An 18986-nucleotide genomic window follows, 5' to 3' on the forward strand; every position below is an offset into this window, starting at 1 on the left:
GATAAGAAAATCTTGCCTGATTTATCCTGTGTAAGGATTAAGTTTCAAAGCAACCTGTGTATGACCTATGCTCCATGTGAGTGCATGAAAACAACAGCCTGATGAAGATCCTTTCTTCCCTGCTTTATTGTGAGCCACAGAATTTTCTTGATCTACAAGAGCTTATTAGATATTATTAACATTAAATTCTCTTGGTCTGTGGAGAACAAACATGTACAGCTAGCACTTCTGCAAAATTCTGTTAGTCCGTTTAAGGTAACAATCATATGACTCGTTGTTTTGCAGCTTAAATGGCTTTTTGATCTCCATCCACAAAAAGCCTTGTCTAGTTTCTTACTTAGGAATCTTCTCACTTTTCACAATTTCTGTTTATTTCGTTTCCTGTTAGTATGACTAGAATTAAATGTCGTGTACTTCCTATGAACATTACTCATATTTGCTTAACTGCTGCTAATGTTATAATTTCTCTTAGGACTATACCAATTTTTTTGTTTCCTTATCCTGTTTGAATCACTTTGGTCTTCTGAAAAATAAGAGGTCTTCATGAAGAGGTGTAGTACTTGTCCTCAGAAACATGATTTGATAAACAACAAAGAAGTTTAGAGATATTTTACAAAAACTGAGGGTGACAACACTACTGTTAGGGCATAAAAAATTGAGATACCCCAGTACGTCCCTTGGAGAGAGTAGTTTGGAGAAGAGAAGCTTCTAGCATTCAATACTGAGCCTGCAATTTTCTAAAAATGGTTGTAATGAAATCATAGGTAAGCCCTGAATACCCACCAGAGTTAAACTGTTTCTTGTGACCTTCTGTTAGTATAATAGGAACCCTTGGAGCTGCTACAGGTTTTGTACAAGTTCTGTACAAGTACAGAACTATTATGAGCCTGTTTTTCAGGCAAGGGTATCAACATTACCCACGCAAACTCAGCACACAGGCACCCAGTGATCCACTACCAGTAGCCTCAGCAGTCATAAAAATCAGGGGAACAACAGAATAGCACAGAGAGATGGCACCAGCAGCTACAGCTTACATACTATACACACACTGCTCTGGCTAGGAAAAATAAACCTGCATAAATGAAATAAGGACAGTGCAAAGAAAATGAAAATCACTGGATGTCCATGACTGGATATCAGCCTGGTGCTTTTCCCATCCCTATGCACAGAATCCCTGCTCACCCACTTTTCATGGTGCCTGTCCGGGTGTCCCCAGCTGCCTTTGCCAAAGAGCAACAAAGATTTAGGTCAGAAGTGACCTGGGCAAGTCATCTTGTCCAAGAAGGGCCACCTACAGCTGCTTGTCTGGGACTGTGTTTAGTCAGCTTTTGAATATCTCTTAAGATGAGACTTCACAATCTCTCTGGTCAACCTGTGCAAATTTTTGGTCACAGTAGAAAACTGTCTTATGTTCTGGTGGAATTTCAGGGATTTTAATTTTTTTCCCATTGCCTCTTGTCCTGTCACTGGGCACCACTGAGAGAAGCCTGGCTCTCTTCTTTGCTTCCTCTTTTCAGGCATTTGTACACATTGGTGAGATCTCCTTGACTCTTCCCCAAGTTAACAGTCCCAGCTCTCTCTGCTTCTCCTCAGACAAAAGATGCTGCAGTCCTTTAATTATTCTGTGGCACTTCACCAGCAGATCCACAAATCCAATTCTCTCAGAAGTTTTTTACTCTATGCCTTACACAAACCTCATAAAAATTTTAAGGTATTAAGTAAAGCAGAAATCAGACTCAAACCCAGATGATGAAGACAAACTAAACCAAATCAACCCAAAACAAAACAACCCCAAACATCATAACAATTTTCCTTCATTTGCACTCCTTTGCACTTTATGTATAACAACTTCTGAGTAAACTTCAGATGTAAATTGCTATAAAACATGCTGTAAGTCCTCTGTCATTCTCAGGAGTAGTTCAGGTGGTGGATCTCCCTCTACTACTGGCCTGCTTCAGTGTTTCAGTTTGGTGACAGATGGCTGACAATTATCTGTCAAGCTGGTTTTTCTTCAGAAATACGATTGGAAGGTTCAGTACATTCAGTCTTTTCAGAGATAGAGTTTTTGAAACCACCAAGGTACTAGAACTGAAATTTTGCATTTGTGCACAGAAATAGACAACAAATAAAAAAAATAGTTTTCTAAGCAGTACCGGTTTTTATGGCAAACTGCTTCAGAAGAATGTTCAATGCTATCTGAGTAATAGTCAAGATACATCTCAAATGTCCAGTTACATAGCTAAAATTAGTAATCACTTTCTCGTTGGACAAGGAGTTGAATTTTATATAAAACCCTTATGCATATAGCCTTTACTAGTCACACACATGTAGTCTTGCATTTGAGAATAGAGATTATGAAAGAGATATGAAAAAATGTTTGAGCATCGTTCCCATCAACCAGTCAAGAGATCTCATTTAGCAACAATGATTCGATCCCCAAACTCTTTAGAAAACATTTGTTTGCCACCACAAAACTGACAGTAGGAAATCCCTGCACAGCAGTATTTCTGCAGAGTGTACAGATGTGCCAGCAATAACAGTTCAGCCTTCCCAGGTGGCTGATCCACACTCCTTGTCTTCTCTTGTGACATACAGGAGTGTTCAAAAGTCTGTGACCTGCTTTCTCTTATAATGTCATCATGGCATTAACAAAAGGCTGTACTAAAATTACAAAAGGAAAAAGCCAACCTCATGGAAACCTGGGTCTGGCTCTGGGGGAGGAGGATGTCCACAGCTGCTGGGTTGGTAGAAGTGTGTCAGTTTGCATGGCACAACTCTTATCCTGGAAAACTTGTCCTCCTTCTACTTTTGTGCACTATTTTTTTCAGTTTTCTCTCTCCCCACAATCTTTTTTAACCTTCATTCTTGCTTCTTTTTTCAAAATATTTTAAAGTTCTTTTTCCGCTCTGTTCTCTTAACCCAGGACACTCCTGAGTATCTTGGTAATACCAGGGCAGGCTGCCCACGCAGCTCTCTATGTGTTACACCCCCTGGGAGCTGGGCTGCAAGACTGGCATTGAATCTCTCTGCTGATGTGCCCATGCTAACGCCAGGCAATAAATTGAACCACAATATGAAAAATCACTTTCTATTTTTTTTTTCTTTTTTTTTTTTTTTTTTTTGCAAGAATAGTCCTTCATTAGAAAAAACAAAACCAACAAACAAAAAACCCTTATGTAGGAAATATTGCTTGCAATGAGAATACTTGCACTTCAGTAAAGAGGTGAAGTCATCCATTTGGTTTGCAGCTAAAGTTTTTCTACTTACTGAAAGCTGAATCCTAGCTTTAGCCAGGCAATTTTGAACAACAAAGAAAATCTCCAGCACACGAAAATGTAAAAAACTGGTCATGTCATCTCTCAGGTCAACTCCCTCACACGTGAGATTTGTTCCAAAATCCTGGCCACTGTTGGACTCTCCCACAGGACATCTGCCACCTTGACTCCCCAGTGCAGGAGCACAGAACAAAAGCTAGAGAAGCAACAGTGCAGCAAGCAACAAAGTGATTTCCCTGAGGGATTTTCTGTTTGGGAGTGCTGTTCTCCTCCGGTGAACTTATACCCGCAGGCAATAAATGTGCTTCCCTCTGTTGTCTTTCACTCAGAAGCATCCTTGATCCCCTCACTCAGAGATTGCTGCACGGGAGCCATCTCCCCCGCACCTTCGTGGCTTCAGACTTTCCACTTCCCACTGCCCATTTTCCTTCTTTGTGAAGTGCTGCTTCCAATGAACCCCATCAGTAGAGGCACATTTGGGGGAAATTTTACTTATTTAATTATCAGACATGGTCACATCTGGCACTTTTTGCTAGAAAATATATAGAAGACAAATAATGATTTGTTTGTGAGAAGTTCCAAAGCATGTAAAGTCCCATGGCACAGGTCATTAGAGAAGTACCTGATGGTGCTGTAAAAGAAGAGTTTCTTTTGCAGGATTTATAAAATAGAGACTGCAGTGTAAACACTCCTAAAAGTTATAGAAAAATAAAATATTGCAAAAAATTACTAGAAAAAAAAGAAAGAAAAATGCCACAGATGTCAAAATATCCATTGAAATTTTCACTTTAGATCAATAAACTTTTGATGATTTTTCCAATTAAAACAACAGAAAAACTTTATTTTAGAAACTTAAGAAATTTATTTTAGAAACCTAAGAAACTTTCTAAGAAAATTGAGTACAGGTTATATCTAATAACTTGCTGGTTTGGAGTTTCACTCTTTAGTCTGTTTCCAGGGTCTACTTTTTACTTAGTGTGTAGCACAGTATGTAAACACATGCACAACACTTTAAATTACAGAAATCTTTTAACAGATACTTTCTTTAAGAGTTTCTTGAACAAAAGAGAAATATTTAATCTCTTAATATTTAGTAGAGCTTTTAGAGAAGCCTTTTATGCAAAGTTAACAGACCTCAGCACTGACTTTGCAAACTCCCATACATCCAATTCATATTGTAACTGTGACGAAAGTTTAAATCATGTAATACTTGTAGGAGTAAAGCAAAATGAATTAGTAAGTCCTTAATGCACTCCATATGAAAACAGCAACTTTTAACTTTTTAAGCTATGATTTGCAGAGAACAATGAATGAACACCTTTTTGTTGTTTTCTTTTTTTTTTTTTTTTTTAATGTAATATCAGTGCTGGGCTTACCAGCTTTTAAGTTTACAGAAGAAAATCACTCTTGTGTAGAAAAGCAGAAAAACATTTTTTAAATCAAGTTAAAATGACCCTTAAACTTAATAAAATCTTTAAAGATACGATTTGCTACAAAGAATAAAAACAAAAAAAAAATTCTTTGCCATAATTTTTCTGATTTTTTGTATTACTTAAATCAACAAAAAGAGGTTAATTCTATAGTTCACTGTGTGGGCTGGAAAAATCACATGGTAGCCTTGATTTTAATTACTTTTTTCCCATCAGTACAAATTTTCAGTACTTGTACTCATTTGTGATGAAGCTTTTATCAGTTCCAAATACACATGGGTTGGGAAAGGTTTCCTCAGATTTCCAGGTTTAGGTTAGATTATCTGAAAGCAAATTTTTACCCATGAGAATTCCTTTTCTTGAAAAAAAGCCATTTTTGTACCAAATTTTGCTTTGTTTAGCTCAGCAGCTCCATAAAAACCACATTTGTTGCCTTGATCTGCAGACAACATGATTCAAAACTCTCAGATAAGCCCTTCAAAGTATTCTAGGTCTGAAATGTTTGCCCAAACCTCTGAACACATAAAAGTTTATTTTTATCATTCTGTTGCTTTGGGAAAGCAAACATTTTATTTATGTGCTATTTATATGGCAAGGAACAGGAGGTAATTTATCAATCTCTCTTATCTCAGTTCTGATAATGAGGTTACAGTATAAGCCTAAGCCTGCCAGCCAAAACTTCATACTGCAGGTCTAAGAAATTTTCTGGTTTACTCTTCACCAGTGTAGCAAAAAATTAGTTGCTCCTGTCTTCCTGTTTTCAGAGAAACATCACATATTCACCTCCCCTAAAAACATTCTCTCTTATTTATTCATTTCCAGTGACACTGGGTTACCAACAGAAAGTGAAGTCCATAACTGCAAGTACCAATGGAAAGCAGTTAGGAACTGAAAACTGAAATCTAATGCAGTTACATTCTTACTGCTAGAACATTTCCAAAGTAAAATGGCACAGAAAAAGCTTCTTCATTCTGGTTCTTTCACTTGCCCTCAGCTTGACCCATGAGCACCACACCACCCTGAAGCCCAAGCCTGGGATCTGCAAGGCCCAGCCACAGCCCCGAGGGTGCGTGCTGAGTCTGAGCTCGGTGTTGGGTCTGAGCTCATCACACATCACATATCACATATAACACGTCACATGTCACACGTCACACATCACACATCACATATAACACGTCACACGTCACATGTCACACATCACATGTCACACGTCACATGTCACACCACACACATCACACACATCACACGTCACACACCATACATCATATGTCACACATCACACGTCACATGCCACACGTCACACGCCACACATCACACATCACATCACACACCACGTACCACACACCAACACCACACACCGCACATCACACATCACACACATCACACGTCACACGTCACATGTCACATGTCACAGGTCACACCTCACACCCTCACACATCACACATCATCGTACATTACATGTCACACGCCACACGTCACACATCACACGTCACGCATCACATGTCACACGTCACATGTCACACGTCACATGTCACGTCACACACCACACATCACACATCACCCATCACACATGACACATGACACATCACACAGGGCTGATGGAGGCACCAGGCTCTCCGTGCCTGCCAGCCCTGCCGCTGACAGGGCGAGGGACGGGCTCTGCCCGTGGGCAGCAGCTCAGCTTTGCCAGCTGGCTTTCTGGCACCAAAGCTAGGGCAGATGACTCATATGAGGCTACTATCAAAATGAGGGGAATATGTGGTGCTTCAGCAATTTGCAGGATCAGAGTCTTGGTCACTGATTTGTTTCGAGTTCCCAGAAATCCAAGTCGGGTAAGAACTAAATCATTGGTAGATATTAAATGAGGGCACGGTGACAACACTGAGCAGCTCCCTGTTTTGGAGGCTACAAAACATGTGCATATGTGCATATCTCATGTGCAAGTAACTGTCCTGCATTTTCTGAGCCACACGTGGCTCCCATCAAGCCAAGATGCTTTCCTAAACTGAATTGAACCTCTATCACACAGAGGAGAAATGAACACAGTGTTGATGTTCACATTAATGACTACAAACCAGTCATATTTTTTGCCAAATGCTGCCCTTGACAAACAAGCACACTCCCTTTTTGAGCTGTCAAAGTAAAAATAAGCCCCAGAGCTGATAACATCCCCAAATCTGGTAATATCTACCTTAAATCTTAGTCACACCATTTATTAATTTATTTGGTCATAACATAAGAAAAATAGAGAATCTGGAATCTCTTTCCCTATTCAAAACTGTCAGGACTCACATTATAAAGGATAACTCCTGAAGGAGAAAAGCTGGTCAAACCAGAACCTTTACAGATGTTTTTGGTAAGAAGTAGGACAAGGTCTGAGTATTTTTAGACCAACAATAAATACAAGGTCACTGCAAAGACAAGTAGCATCTAAACTTTATTTTAGAACCTCTGCGTCTCAAACAAGTGCTAACACACTAGATTTTCACAAAAAAAACTTTTATTAGAACAGTCCAAACCATCACTTCCATTATCTGTGTTGAAACCTTTCTTTTTAATTTTTTTTTTTTTGGTAATAGAATTGACCCTATAAATACACAAACAAGTCTGATCTTACACACTTTGGAGTCAATAGGAGCTTACTTTCTCCCTTTTGTGGAGTAGGACCAGACACAGGATGAAATGATCCATTGGGGAGCTCTTACATCACAAGGCCTAATCAGAAAGTCAATCTTCATGATTGCACAGCTTTTAGACTTTACCACAGATGCATGATTGCCCCATTCTTTTCACTTCTTGAGGAACATCATCAATATTCTTTAAATGTGCAGTAGGAATCAGAAATCTTTCTTTTGGAAAAAACTGTAGAATAAAGAGAACTTTAAATTGGTGCAATTTTGCAGTTTTTGGAAACCAACATCACTTTGCATTCAGTCATTTGAAACTAGGGCTACAATTTCCAGGGGAAAAGCCTTACTGGTTCTTGAAGAAACAACCATAAAACAGTTTCAAATAAGCCAGTTAAATACATATTCATGAGTCTGCTTTTTTTTTTGAAATATTTTTATCCATGCTGCCCATAGCTGAAAATAAAACATTTTTTGTTTAGAAGATAGCCTTATTTTTTTAAATCAAACTTGGATAAGAAAAATGGCCAGATCCTGGAAATAATAAATGCTGTGCTTTAATCCTTCATACTGGAAAAATATTTACATTTGGGTCCCATGAGCTAGTTTGCTGAGGAGAAATGGTTCTTCCCAATATAATTTTTACTTTAATTTCTCCTTAGGGGAGGAAAGATGTAGGAATCTTTACTTTTCAAACCATTCATCATTGAATTCCAAATTAAACTATAGAAACTGATATATGTGCACTTGCCGGGGATTTGTAATATAAAGGTTAACAGAGAGAGTGATTTCTTAGACTTGAGAAGAAATCTTTTCACTTGCATTGCTGTTTAGCACTTTTGTTAGTGGTGAAGTACTTGCAGTTAATCTGATAATATCTGCAGTGTTAACCAATGCAAAAGGTGTCACAAATGGATATGTGCTATGAATCATATGCAGCCCCAGAAGTGCCACCAGCCTTGGCACAGTCTGTATTTAGTTACCTCACCCAAATCTGACTTTCTAACAAACATTCTTGAATGTTTGTTAGAAATAGAATCCTGGTCTGGATCCCCAGAGAGGTTGCATTACTTTCCATCTTAAATATGTTATTCTATGTAACTTTTTTTTTTTTTTTTTGATAGTGGCCTGCCAACAATACCCAGGGTCCCACAGAACTGCATTGCAGGTTTTTCCTTCTTTCTGTGGTCATTACCTTGACTGAAAAGTTTGTCAGGCATTTACTGCTGCTCACTGCAATCCATACCTCCTTCAGAGCAGCTAATTGTGTAGCTAAGCGTGCTTTAAAGCACAAGCTGACATAATCACATGCCACTGATTTATGAACAGGATAGCTTCAACATTTTGCACTGCCTAGAATATACTTCCAGTAGCAAATTGGAAATATCAACCCTGTATTATTCTAGGTCACTTGGGGAGTATATATTCACACATTGAATATCTAATCTCTTAAATGAGTAACACTCCAGGCAATACATTTAAGACATGTTTCTTAAACTGTCACCAATACTTACTCAGCAGGATGTGGAAACTTCTGTTCATGCTTTGGGTTCTTCTCTCTTCACTACATGACATTTCAGAAGCAGTTTTATAAATGTTTTACAATTATCTGTGTAGGGAAAAAAAAGCCTGTTCTGGTCACCTAATGTAAGAGAAGGGGAGGAAGAGTCGATGAAACGCTAATTTGACAGTAGAGTGGTCTGTGAATTTCTGCCCAGGAAGAGGTCCTGGAGCCCCTGTAGGGGAGGTGTCCTCAATGTGGAGCAGGTGCTTTCCCTAAGGGTGCTAGTCGAGGATCTCTGGGAATTCCAAACAGCTCGTGACTTGGAGGCAGAAAATGGAAATGAAAATAGGGCAACAGGAATTAGAATTGCATGAATAATGGAGTTTCTCTTTAGTGGCTCAACCACAAAATTAAGCCAAAATAATTCATTTTGTGTAGGCTCAAAGCACTTGTCCAACTCAAAATGAAACAGCTCATTTTGCTTACAAATCTCTTTTCAACCTTTGAAAGAAATGCACCTAAAACCAAAACACTAACTTTTTAGAAAATGTCAGAACAAAACATTTCAGCAAGATTTTCCCTTTTTGAGCTGGAACTATTAACTGGATTAAAACCCAGCTTGCCTGACTGAAACTACATTTTTATTTTCTTTTGGTCAATAATTGTTTGTCCCAGACATTTCCTCCATTTAAGGGAAACCTATTCGAACTTCTACTTCCTTTGTTCAAAACTGACCATCACCACCACCCTTCACACATCCTCAAGTCACACATACCCTGAAAGAAAATCTGAGAAGGAAATTCTACAAATTTTGCTGTGTGGCATTTCCAGGGCTCCAGCTCATGAGGTTTCTGTGGTACAGTCTTCCAACTGGTGGCTTTTAGGTTTGGAGAAGTTAATAATTAGTCAACTTCATTTTTATGCTTTTGTGGACAAACGGATTTTAATCTGCCCAGTGTGGAAAACTTGAGACTGATGTGACATTTCTGGGTAGGGTAACTTGGTAAGGACAGTGCAGAAGAGACCTAAAGGAATCAGAAGAAGGAAATAAGTTATTCATCCATTTGTGAAGTGATTTTATCAACAAGGAACAGCATGTATGTGGCTCATGGTCTGGTCTTTATCATTAAGGAAGAAAACAGGTACTTTTAGCGTAAATTGTGTTATCCTGCCCAAAGCCCCAACCTTTATAAACTTCTAATGCAGACCAGGGAAATGACACCTGTATAATTCCTCTTCTCCTCCACTGACTGTAAAGGGAGACAGATGTAGTTCAAGAAGATACTGTGCATGTCAAAGGTCAGTGAAGTGAACTATTCATTTGGTATTAACCTCCCTTCCTTTGCTGTCAGTTATCACAAGTTTGAATGATAAGAGAAAGGATGCTGGCCAATAGCTCTTGACAACACCATTCCATATCCCAGAAGAGAGGAAATATATACCAAACTGAATATGTAATAAAGGTTAAATCCCTGAAACTGTCATGCAGTACCAGATCCTGGCTGCCTGTCATTTATGGGCCACTTCTGCCTTGACTGTTACTAGGCATGTAAATCATGCCTTGTGATATGCAAATGAAAGTGTGGGGAAAAGTAAATCATGTTGAATGAATCTAGTTTGACATGTAACAGGCATCCATCACTCAAATGGATCAATATGCTGGTCTAATATGTGATTTCCCACAAGAAAGTGCTGTGATTTCAGTTCACATAAACTATGTTCAAAACAGGTAAGGATGGATGCTTTTAAATCCATCTTTAATTTGCTCTGGCTCAGGAGCAACACTTTTTAAATGTGGACATGATACTTGTTGCCCTGATGAATAAATGGTAAGGCCTCACTCAAGAAGACTTCAGCAGTTGCTGGAATCTGCTGTTACATATTTCTGATTATTTGGATGCTTTTCACCCCTTTAGCCTTGGTCCAATCACCAGTTTCCCTGGCTACACCAGAGCAACTCTTTTGTCTTTCCAGGAGACACTGCTCAAGGACATGACAGGATAAACACAACTAAACAGTGCTTCAGGGACTTGGGGGGTTTTTCTGCCTTGGAGTTTGTGTTGAGAATAGGCACCAAGCATTCTCTTCTGAAGGACTCTCAGATCCCTGATGCTGCAGAGCACTATTTGTGCTCAGTATGCTGTGGATGGGCAGTGGGAAGACAGAGCTCTGAGTTTTCATTAGCAGCTGCTGCCTGTTTGTGTCATCTGGCCCATGGGGACAGTTTGGGACTTTTCAGCAGCAGCAATTCAAGGGGGGATCTTGTCTCTGCGTGTACCGAGGCAGAACCAGTGAACCAAACCAATGGCTTTCAGGAGTGATGCTGTTTTTCCCACCATCCCCTACAAGAAAGGCTGACTGACATGCTGCCCACTGAGCCCTGGCCTGTGAGAAGCCAGAATTTCAGGCTTATGGTGAAGAAGCACAGCCCCAGGCAGCGCTTGCATCCTTCCTGGGCACAAGAGCACAGCCACTAGTCCAGCAGCTCCACAGGTGCAATGTGTGTCATCTCCCTTGCGTTTGAAAAAAAGACAAAAAGCTCTGCAAATGGCAATATTTGGGGACCAAAATATTTATTATAATAAATTAAAGCATTTATAAAACGTTCCATCTGCATATAAATATCACACAGGAGTGTAAATTTCTGGTAAAGCTTCATAAATACATTTCCTTGAATATTTTTCAATTAATCTATATAAATAAAAGTATTTTATAATTATTACCTTAAAATAAGTTACTGTTAAATACAAAAGACAAAAATTACTTCTGAAATACCAGCTTTTCAGGCAAAGGTCAGAAGGGGGCAACATATGCAAAAGAGATTTCCAGCTAGGAGGCTCAAAATATCCTGGCTAAAACATCACATCAAAACATCACGGCCTTAAACAGAGCTGATTCATAGGTGTCAAATTTCAGTGTGTAAAAGACAGAAATGGTTGCCTCGTTCCTGTGGGGACCAGGAGGACAGAACAGTGCTTTTGTAAATAACTAATGCCCTGCGTTGCAATCAAGAGGCAATGTCCTGGAGTTCTCATTTTCAAAGAAGGCAGCAATATCCATCCTGTCTCTGCCCACTTAGTTTTCTAGTTTTGACACAAGTGAAACATATACTGCATCTGGGGGGAATGGACATAGTTGCAGCTAATCAATTTGAGTTATTGCAAGAGATCTGCAGAGACGTCTCTTCAAGCCTGGTCCAGAATTTTTTCAATTTTTCTTCTTGTTCCCTCCCTTCTTTGGGGCATCAGTACAGGCATTTTCCATGTAGTCAAACAGTAAATCCAGCTCTCCAATGGCTTTAGTCTTTCCATTTTCTCCCAACTAGAAAAGAGCAGAATGCAAATCTTAACAAATAGGTTTGGGGTTTTTTTGAAAATTGAAATTAGGATTGTCACAGAAACTGAATCAATAATTTACTTTCCTAATTTTCTTACACAGTTCTGCTAGTGTCATTTTATCATAAGATATAAATTAGTTTGTTCAAATCTAGACTAGCATACAAGTTTCCTGAAACCTAATTTTTTAAGGTTTAAATTCCCATAACATGTGCAGAGAGCTAACAGGACAAGTGAGGGAGGGCTAGAAGGGGAAGTACCATTAATCTCCTATTTCATGCCCTTGTAGGCTTCACGTCCTAAATAATCTCGAGTTTGTTTCATAATTAGGTCAGCCTTAATCCAGCTAAAGGACTGGGGTTTGAAACAGCTTTTTCTAAATGTCTGGGGAAAATGTACCTGTTCCATTTTGTTCTTCATTTGTTCCAGGTTCTTTTCAATGTGGTCTCTCTTTCCTGAGAATTGCTAAAAGAAAGGAAACATCAGACATAAGATGGACAGATATATGCAGTGAGGTACTATTTTTTTTTCACACCTTTCTATTAACTCTGACTTTCATATCTTTGATCTGAGGTTTCCTTTCATATCACTGCCTTTTGCCACTGCTTGTAGCATTCTGAGATTTAGGAGCAGCAATGAGAGGGAGAGAAACGCAGTGTTACTCACACAGCTGCTGAGCTCTGAGGTCAGGGATGCCAAGAACTGTGCCACCTCCTCAACATAAGGGTACTGGCTCTTGACTTCAGTGAGGAGAACATCTTTTACTATGAGCTCCACAACCTTCTTCATCACGTAGCAGCGGTTGTTTTCCTATGTATGAAAGTAAAGCAATGTTAAATCAAGGCAAGAGATCGTAAGTGCTGCAGAGGGATGCAAAGAGCAGACTCCTCATGTAAGGCTTACCCTGATGTTAGCAAAGAGCTGCTGCCCAATCAATCTGTTGTCCGTGTCCTTGTCTGAGGCGCTGGCCTGAGAGGAAAAATGAAGAGTCAGGTGGTGTTGGGAACCTTACTTAAAAATTAGTAATAAACCCAGAAGTTTTCATCAGCAATGAAAGTGCAGGTGAAATGAGGGAATGGACCCCACAGTCTGTTACAGGTAGATAAGCTTGGACATCGTGTCTGTTTCTCCTCTCAGCTGGGTGAGATTCAAGGTCAGTATCAGAGGAAAATAAATAAGCTGAGGTCTGAACTCGTATCCCCCAGTTGAAAGTCAGAAGTCATCGTGGTTATGGTGACTAAACCAGATACTGCAGGTGGCCGACCTCACAGTGGCCCACAGTGCTGCAGGGAGGTGCTCGGTGGTGTGCACCCAGGGACACCCACCCACGGCAAAAGCAGCCAGGAAACCTGCCCAGCAGAGCACTGTAGGACACCAGAGCATCTGCTTGGCTGTGACTGGAGTCATGGACAGGCCCAGCTCCAAATGGCCTGAGCACACTCAGAAATTTAATGTCATATTTCACAATTTACTCACTTTGGCAGCAGCTGCTTGACAAGAAGCAGCTGTGCTGTTCCAGGGGCTGCCTTTCCCTTGGGGAGCAGCAGGAGGAGAGGCAGCAGCTTCCCCTGGCTGCACAGCCAGCAGGCAATAGACCTGCTCCAGACACCCAACCTCTGCCTTAACTGCAAATCCACTTCTTTTTATCAGGGGAGAGAGGGAGGAATGCCAAAGGCTAGAAGTCACAGCACCAAGAGAGGAGTAGGTCCCCAGACCCCACCATGAAGAGCACACAATGACTGTACCGTTTTGGCCAAGGTGTAGGTGCGATTCCTGATGTAGGGCTGCTGGAAGTGGATCTTCCTGAGCCTGCAGGCATGATGGGCACCGGGAGCCCCTTTCAGAGGCAGAGAGATGGTGAGAAGAGGGAGGCAGCAACAGCAGCAGAAGAGAAGCCATCCTGGGAAGCTGCTGGCCGAGGTGTGCAGGGAGGCCATGGCTCGGGGTCCGGCAGCGTCCGTCCCAGCGGCTGCAGAGCGGGCTCAGCACTGCAGAGGAGACAAGGCAGCGTTAGCACCGGGGAGAGCGCGTCAGAGTGAGAGCAGCACAAGGGCTGCAAGCCTTACCTTTGCTGTGATTCTTGGTGTGCTCTGCAGGAGGTGAGCTGCACCTTATATAGGGCCACCAACATCTCTCTCAGCTTTTTTTTTTGGGGTACTGGTGGTGAAATAAAAATGACATCAGCAAGTCTCTTACTTTCCAGTATCCTCTTCTGAGAACTACCTAACCACTTCAAAGCCCACAAATACAACTTCAAGGCCATCATAATCTTTAGTTTCCTATAAAAAAAACCAAATATTCATGTGGGGCAAAGCAGGGGCTTTTACCAGGGTGGGAATCCTGACTTCTTTTTGCATAAAAATATTTGAGAATTGTAGGAGTTTGTGCCTCCTGTCCTAATTATTACGCACTCACTTGATTGACAATTTGATGGCAGAAAACCGTCAAATCTTCTGTGGTACAAGACTGGTTTCACTGCTGCTGACTGGTGCACACAGGTGATCAGAGATTGTATGAGAACCAAAACACTGACCACCTGTGGCTCCTACCCTGAAAATACCTTTCCCCACACAGTGGCCCACTGGAGTCACTGGCCATCTGCACATCACTGTGCAATCCTCCCTGAGAGATCAGAAACTGTATAGGACCAACACAGCATTTATCACATGCCTGATTTCCAAATTCTGTTTTTCAAAACTATCATCTGTATTTAAGGTTGTAATCTGGTAAAATGACCAGAGCTGTGGTCATGTATCCATCCAGGTGATTCCCATGTTCCTAAGGCTCTTCTGCTAACATGCAGGCAGTGCTGCACCTTCAGTCTGGAATGCCAGGCAGTGCTCCAAACAGGACATTGCACTCTTTAGACAGTAACTTGCAACCCATCTGTAGACAGTAATGCATGAGAACACAGAACTGGTACAAATGTAAACTCTTGGTTTTCTAATACCCAAAAGGTACACAGCTGACAAACAGGAGAATAGAGACCTGGAAAACCAAGGCTTCAGCTCTGCCTCTGAGAGTGGATATCTGAGAGCTCTGAGGGTGGGCATCCATCTGGCTGGGCTCTATTCTTCATGCCTCATGGTCTGAAACGCCCAGATCTTTTTCTTACACCTGAAAGGAAGCAGTTAAAAGCTGAGTGGAACGAGGTTTATTCTTTAGCCTCCTCTGATGCCTCTGCAGCATGAATTTATCCCTCCATGTCTCAGTCCTGCCTCAGTTGCCTTTAGACACCTGCTACATCAGCACTGCACAGATCTGTGCCCTCGAAGCTGAGCCCTGGAGCCATCATCACCACTTCCTTTTCCTTGCCCCTCTCAGGCACCCATTCCCATGACCAGCCTCCAACAGCATCTTGACTGCAGCAGGAGCAGAAACTTAGTCTGGACCCAGGATGTCAACAGTCTAGTTCACACCCAAATGTACCACAAGGCTACTCAAGAATATATTTCTAAACTCTTTTCCACTTACATTTCAAGCTAATAGTTCCAGTGGGGCTACAGGTTAATGAGAAGATGAAAGGCTGAGTTTTACAAAACCAAAGGACAGATGTTAAAGACCAAACTGGGAGAATCCTGATGGATAGGCTGATTTGAAGTATTGAGTCTCCCTGAAATGCATTTCCATTAACTGCTCCCCAGGTGTTAAACACAGTCTGATAACCAAAGTCTGCTTCTAACTGAGGTTTCTCCACCAGCTCATCCATCAGAACTGAAGTCCCACACCCACAACAGGAGCTGTGGACAGGCATTCAGGTCCCCTGTCCTCTTGTCCTTCTGGCAGGTGTTACCTCTCCATCCCTTTGGTCACTCACTCATCAGACACAGATCCAGCTTGTATGACCTCTTTTTATGTCTCCAGCCCCATGGAAAGGGTGCATGACCTAAGCCAGTGCTGTGCCACGCCCATCAGTTCAAACCACCATGAGGAGCACACCTCATCCCTTGTCCTGATGGATATTTAAACAAAATCAGGCAGATTAATGAGGAATTAGATGCTGAATCTTTCTTCTACCCCTTCCTATGCAGTGATTACAGCATCTCTTCTGTCTTCCTGCTCTTTTATTTCAAACCATACAGTGGGACATACCTATTTTCATAGAAAACCTTAAGCTAGCCTCCCATCTGTATTGTTAGCCATCTCAGCCATGCTACTGTTTGGTTTTGCCATCATGTCCTCCTTTTGAGGCTGTTTCAGTTGTTCAGTTTACCTTGGTATTTTCCAGACACTGAGATGCTGAAATGCATATTTCAAGTTCATTAAGTTTCACAAAAACCATGTTTTGCAAATTCTGGTTTTATGACATTCCTAAAGCTTTTGCATTATTTACCCTTTTGTTGGCAGCTGTGAGTTACAACTATCTTTCATCCCTCTAGCTTACTCTGAGTATGGTCCAGCCCAAAAGCAAACAGCCAAGATGTTTCTGGACACTAGCACAGCAGACTTTACATTTCCCATGTTCATCAGATCATTCCTGGCCTCTTCCCAGGTCTATTGGTGCCACAGAGCTATGGTGTAGCCCCAGTCATGGCTTCAGTAGTTCCTTGTAACACATCAATAGGATTTCTTTGGAAGTGGAAAAATGCCTCCCATTCCTAGGGTCTTGTGTTTCTGTCATGAGATTGCATTGAACAAAGACTAGTCACAGTTACCACGTCTTTTTCCTGGATGGGAGATGCACACCCAGCCATATATCCCATGGAAAGATGGGGCTGAAAACCTGGGCTAGTGCTCCAGGATCTTACTTCAGTCTCCAGCTGAAGTCCAGAAGAGACTTCAGCTCTGTGCTTTCTGCTACATTTGAGGAAGGGTTTATTTTTATTCGTGTTTGAGGAGGAAATACAATAGACTTTTCAAAAGCAAGGTCTTGAAGCATCACTTAGGGTGAGCCTCAGGAAAATTGCTTGGTTAGATTCCCCTTCTCAAATGGGCTACCCTGACCTGCACAGCAGGAGAGATCAGAGGAAGGAAAGCTGCCTTTCATTTAAAATGTGGTACTCTGGATGAAACCATCACTGGAGAGTCTTGCTTTGTGGAGAAAGAGTAAACTGAAAAAATGCATCTGAAAAATGAGAGGGAAGTAATTTCCCTTTCTTATTTCATGATTTTTAATAGGTTTAATGATATTTTTCATATTTAAGGCTAGTAGCACTGTTTAAAATATGAAACTCTCACAAGAAAATATGTCCTCTGCTTTCATTTTAATTAAAACTTACCAAAGACCTTTAATCTTCTATAATCTTCTATTTTTTTCAAGTATAATTAATTAAGGAAATTATTTTGAAATTGTTCACAGGTCACTTTTTCTCCCTGGTACCACCCCAAGAGTTAAGTGTCTATCCTATCATGTAACTCACCTATAAACTTTTGAAGTCTAATTACAGGGAACTTCCCTAATTCATTAAGAAACCATAGTGGTAAATATTCTCGACAATGACATGTTGACCCATTTTGAAGAGAGAAGATTTTTTGGGGAGGACTGGAACTCTGCATCACATCTGCTTCTAAAGCCACAGACACTTCCTTCTGACTTTGAATGAGGCCACAGGTGAGCAACCAACACTGTACTTTGATGTTCAGCTGTTGTGTATCAGCAACAATGTACCAGCATGCAGGAATTCTCTTGGGCTTTAGGACATTTTCAACCAGCCAGGATTATACTGCACTATTGGAAAAGTCAGGACTGGCCATGGGGCTGGAAATACTGTCAAGAGTGGACATGAGAAAAAGTGAGCCTGTGTACTGTGCTCTTGTGTGATGGTGTTCACAGGGGTCTTAGGATGAGGGAAGAGACGAGGATCTGACTCCATGTTTCAGAAGACTTGATTTGTTATTTTATTACCTATATTATATTAAAACTATACTAAAAGAATAGAAGAAAGGATTTCATCAGAAGGTTAGCTAAAAACAGAAAAAAGAAAGAATGATAACAAAAGCTTGTGTCTCGGACAGAGAGTCCGAGCCAGCTGACTGTGATTGGCCATTAATTAGAAACAACCGCATGAGAACAATCACAGATCCACCTGTTGCATTCCACAGCAGCAGATAATCCATGTTTACATTTTGTTTCTGAGGCTTCTCAGGAGGAAAAATCCTAAAGAAAGGATTTTTCAGGAAATATCATGTCTACACTCTTGGATCTTTTATTTGGCAATGAGATTCTCTCCCCTTAAACCCTTGTATGAATGGGCCATACATCATGTAACACCTAAAACTGAGCACTCAATCTCACGTTTCAGGTCACACTCATCCCCTCATTTTGCTCCAGCTCATTTGTGAAGCACTCAGCTGTCACATTCATTTTATCTCAATTCTTCTCTGCTTTTGTCCAGACTTTCAAACTTCCAAAGATCAAAGTAGACTATAAAATTGTTTCAGCTCAAGATCCAGTAAACTTATTTTAGACAGCTCTCTGCCCAGCAATGAAAACCTCAGTCATGGAAATAAATTCTTCCCTACAAAACTTGAAAATAAGCTTTCCTGTAATCCAACCATTCCTTATGGAAACCTAGTACACAGGCAAGTGCCTTCTGGGCACAATCATTAGGAATGGCAGCAGGGATTCAATTTCTACAGAGGAAATGGTACCAATACAGAGACTGGGAGAGGACATGTAGCATTCAACCATTATACTTTTGCTTGACTTGTTTTTTTTCTTTTTTTTTTTTAATAGGTTTAATGTTATGTAAGAAATTGTGAGTCCTTTGGAAGAAGAATTAATAGCATCAATAAAATTGCTTAGCCTGGGAATATCAGGTGATTGAAAAAGACTGGAGACAGTACTCAGCACAGACACTGCTGAGTCAGGGCTT

The 18986-nt window shown here is 40.8% G+C and overlaps 1 protein-coding gene across 1 annotated transcript; it reads right to left on the reverse strand.

The window, feature by feature from the left end:
• Positions 1-12043: 12043 nt before the first annotated feature.
• Positions 12044-14108, reverse strand: IL22 (interleukin 22). Its single transcript, XM_059473400.1, has 5 exons — positions 13917-14108; positions 13075-13140; positions 12838-12981; positions 12571-12636; positions 12044-12157 (listed from the first exon to the last, which is right to left on the reverse strand). The coding sequence occupies exons 1-5, from the start codon at positions 14106-14108 to the stop codon at positions 12044-12046; spliced, it is 582 nt and encodes a 193-aa protein (XP_059329383.1).
• Between the last annotated feature and the right edge of the window lie 4878 nt (positions 14109-18986).

The sequence above is a fragment of the Ammospiza nelsoni genome, chromosome 5 (genome assembly GCF_027579445.1).
Source record: "Ammospiza nelsoni isolate bAmmNel1 chromosome 5, bAmmNel1.pri, whole genome shotgun sequence".
Taxonomy (NCBI): Eukaryota; Metazoa; Chordata; class Aves; order Passeriformes; family Passerellidae; genus Ammospiza; species Ammospiza nelsoni.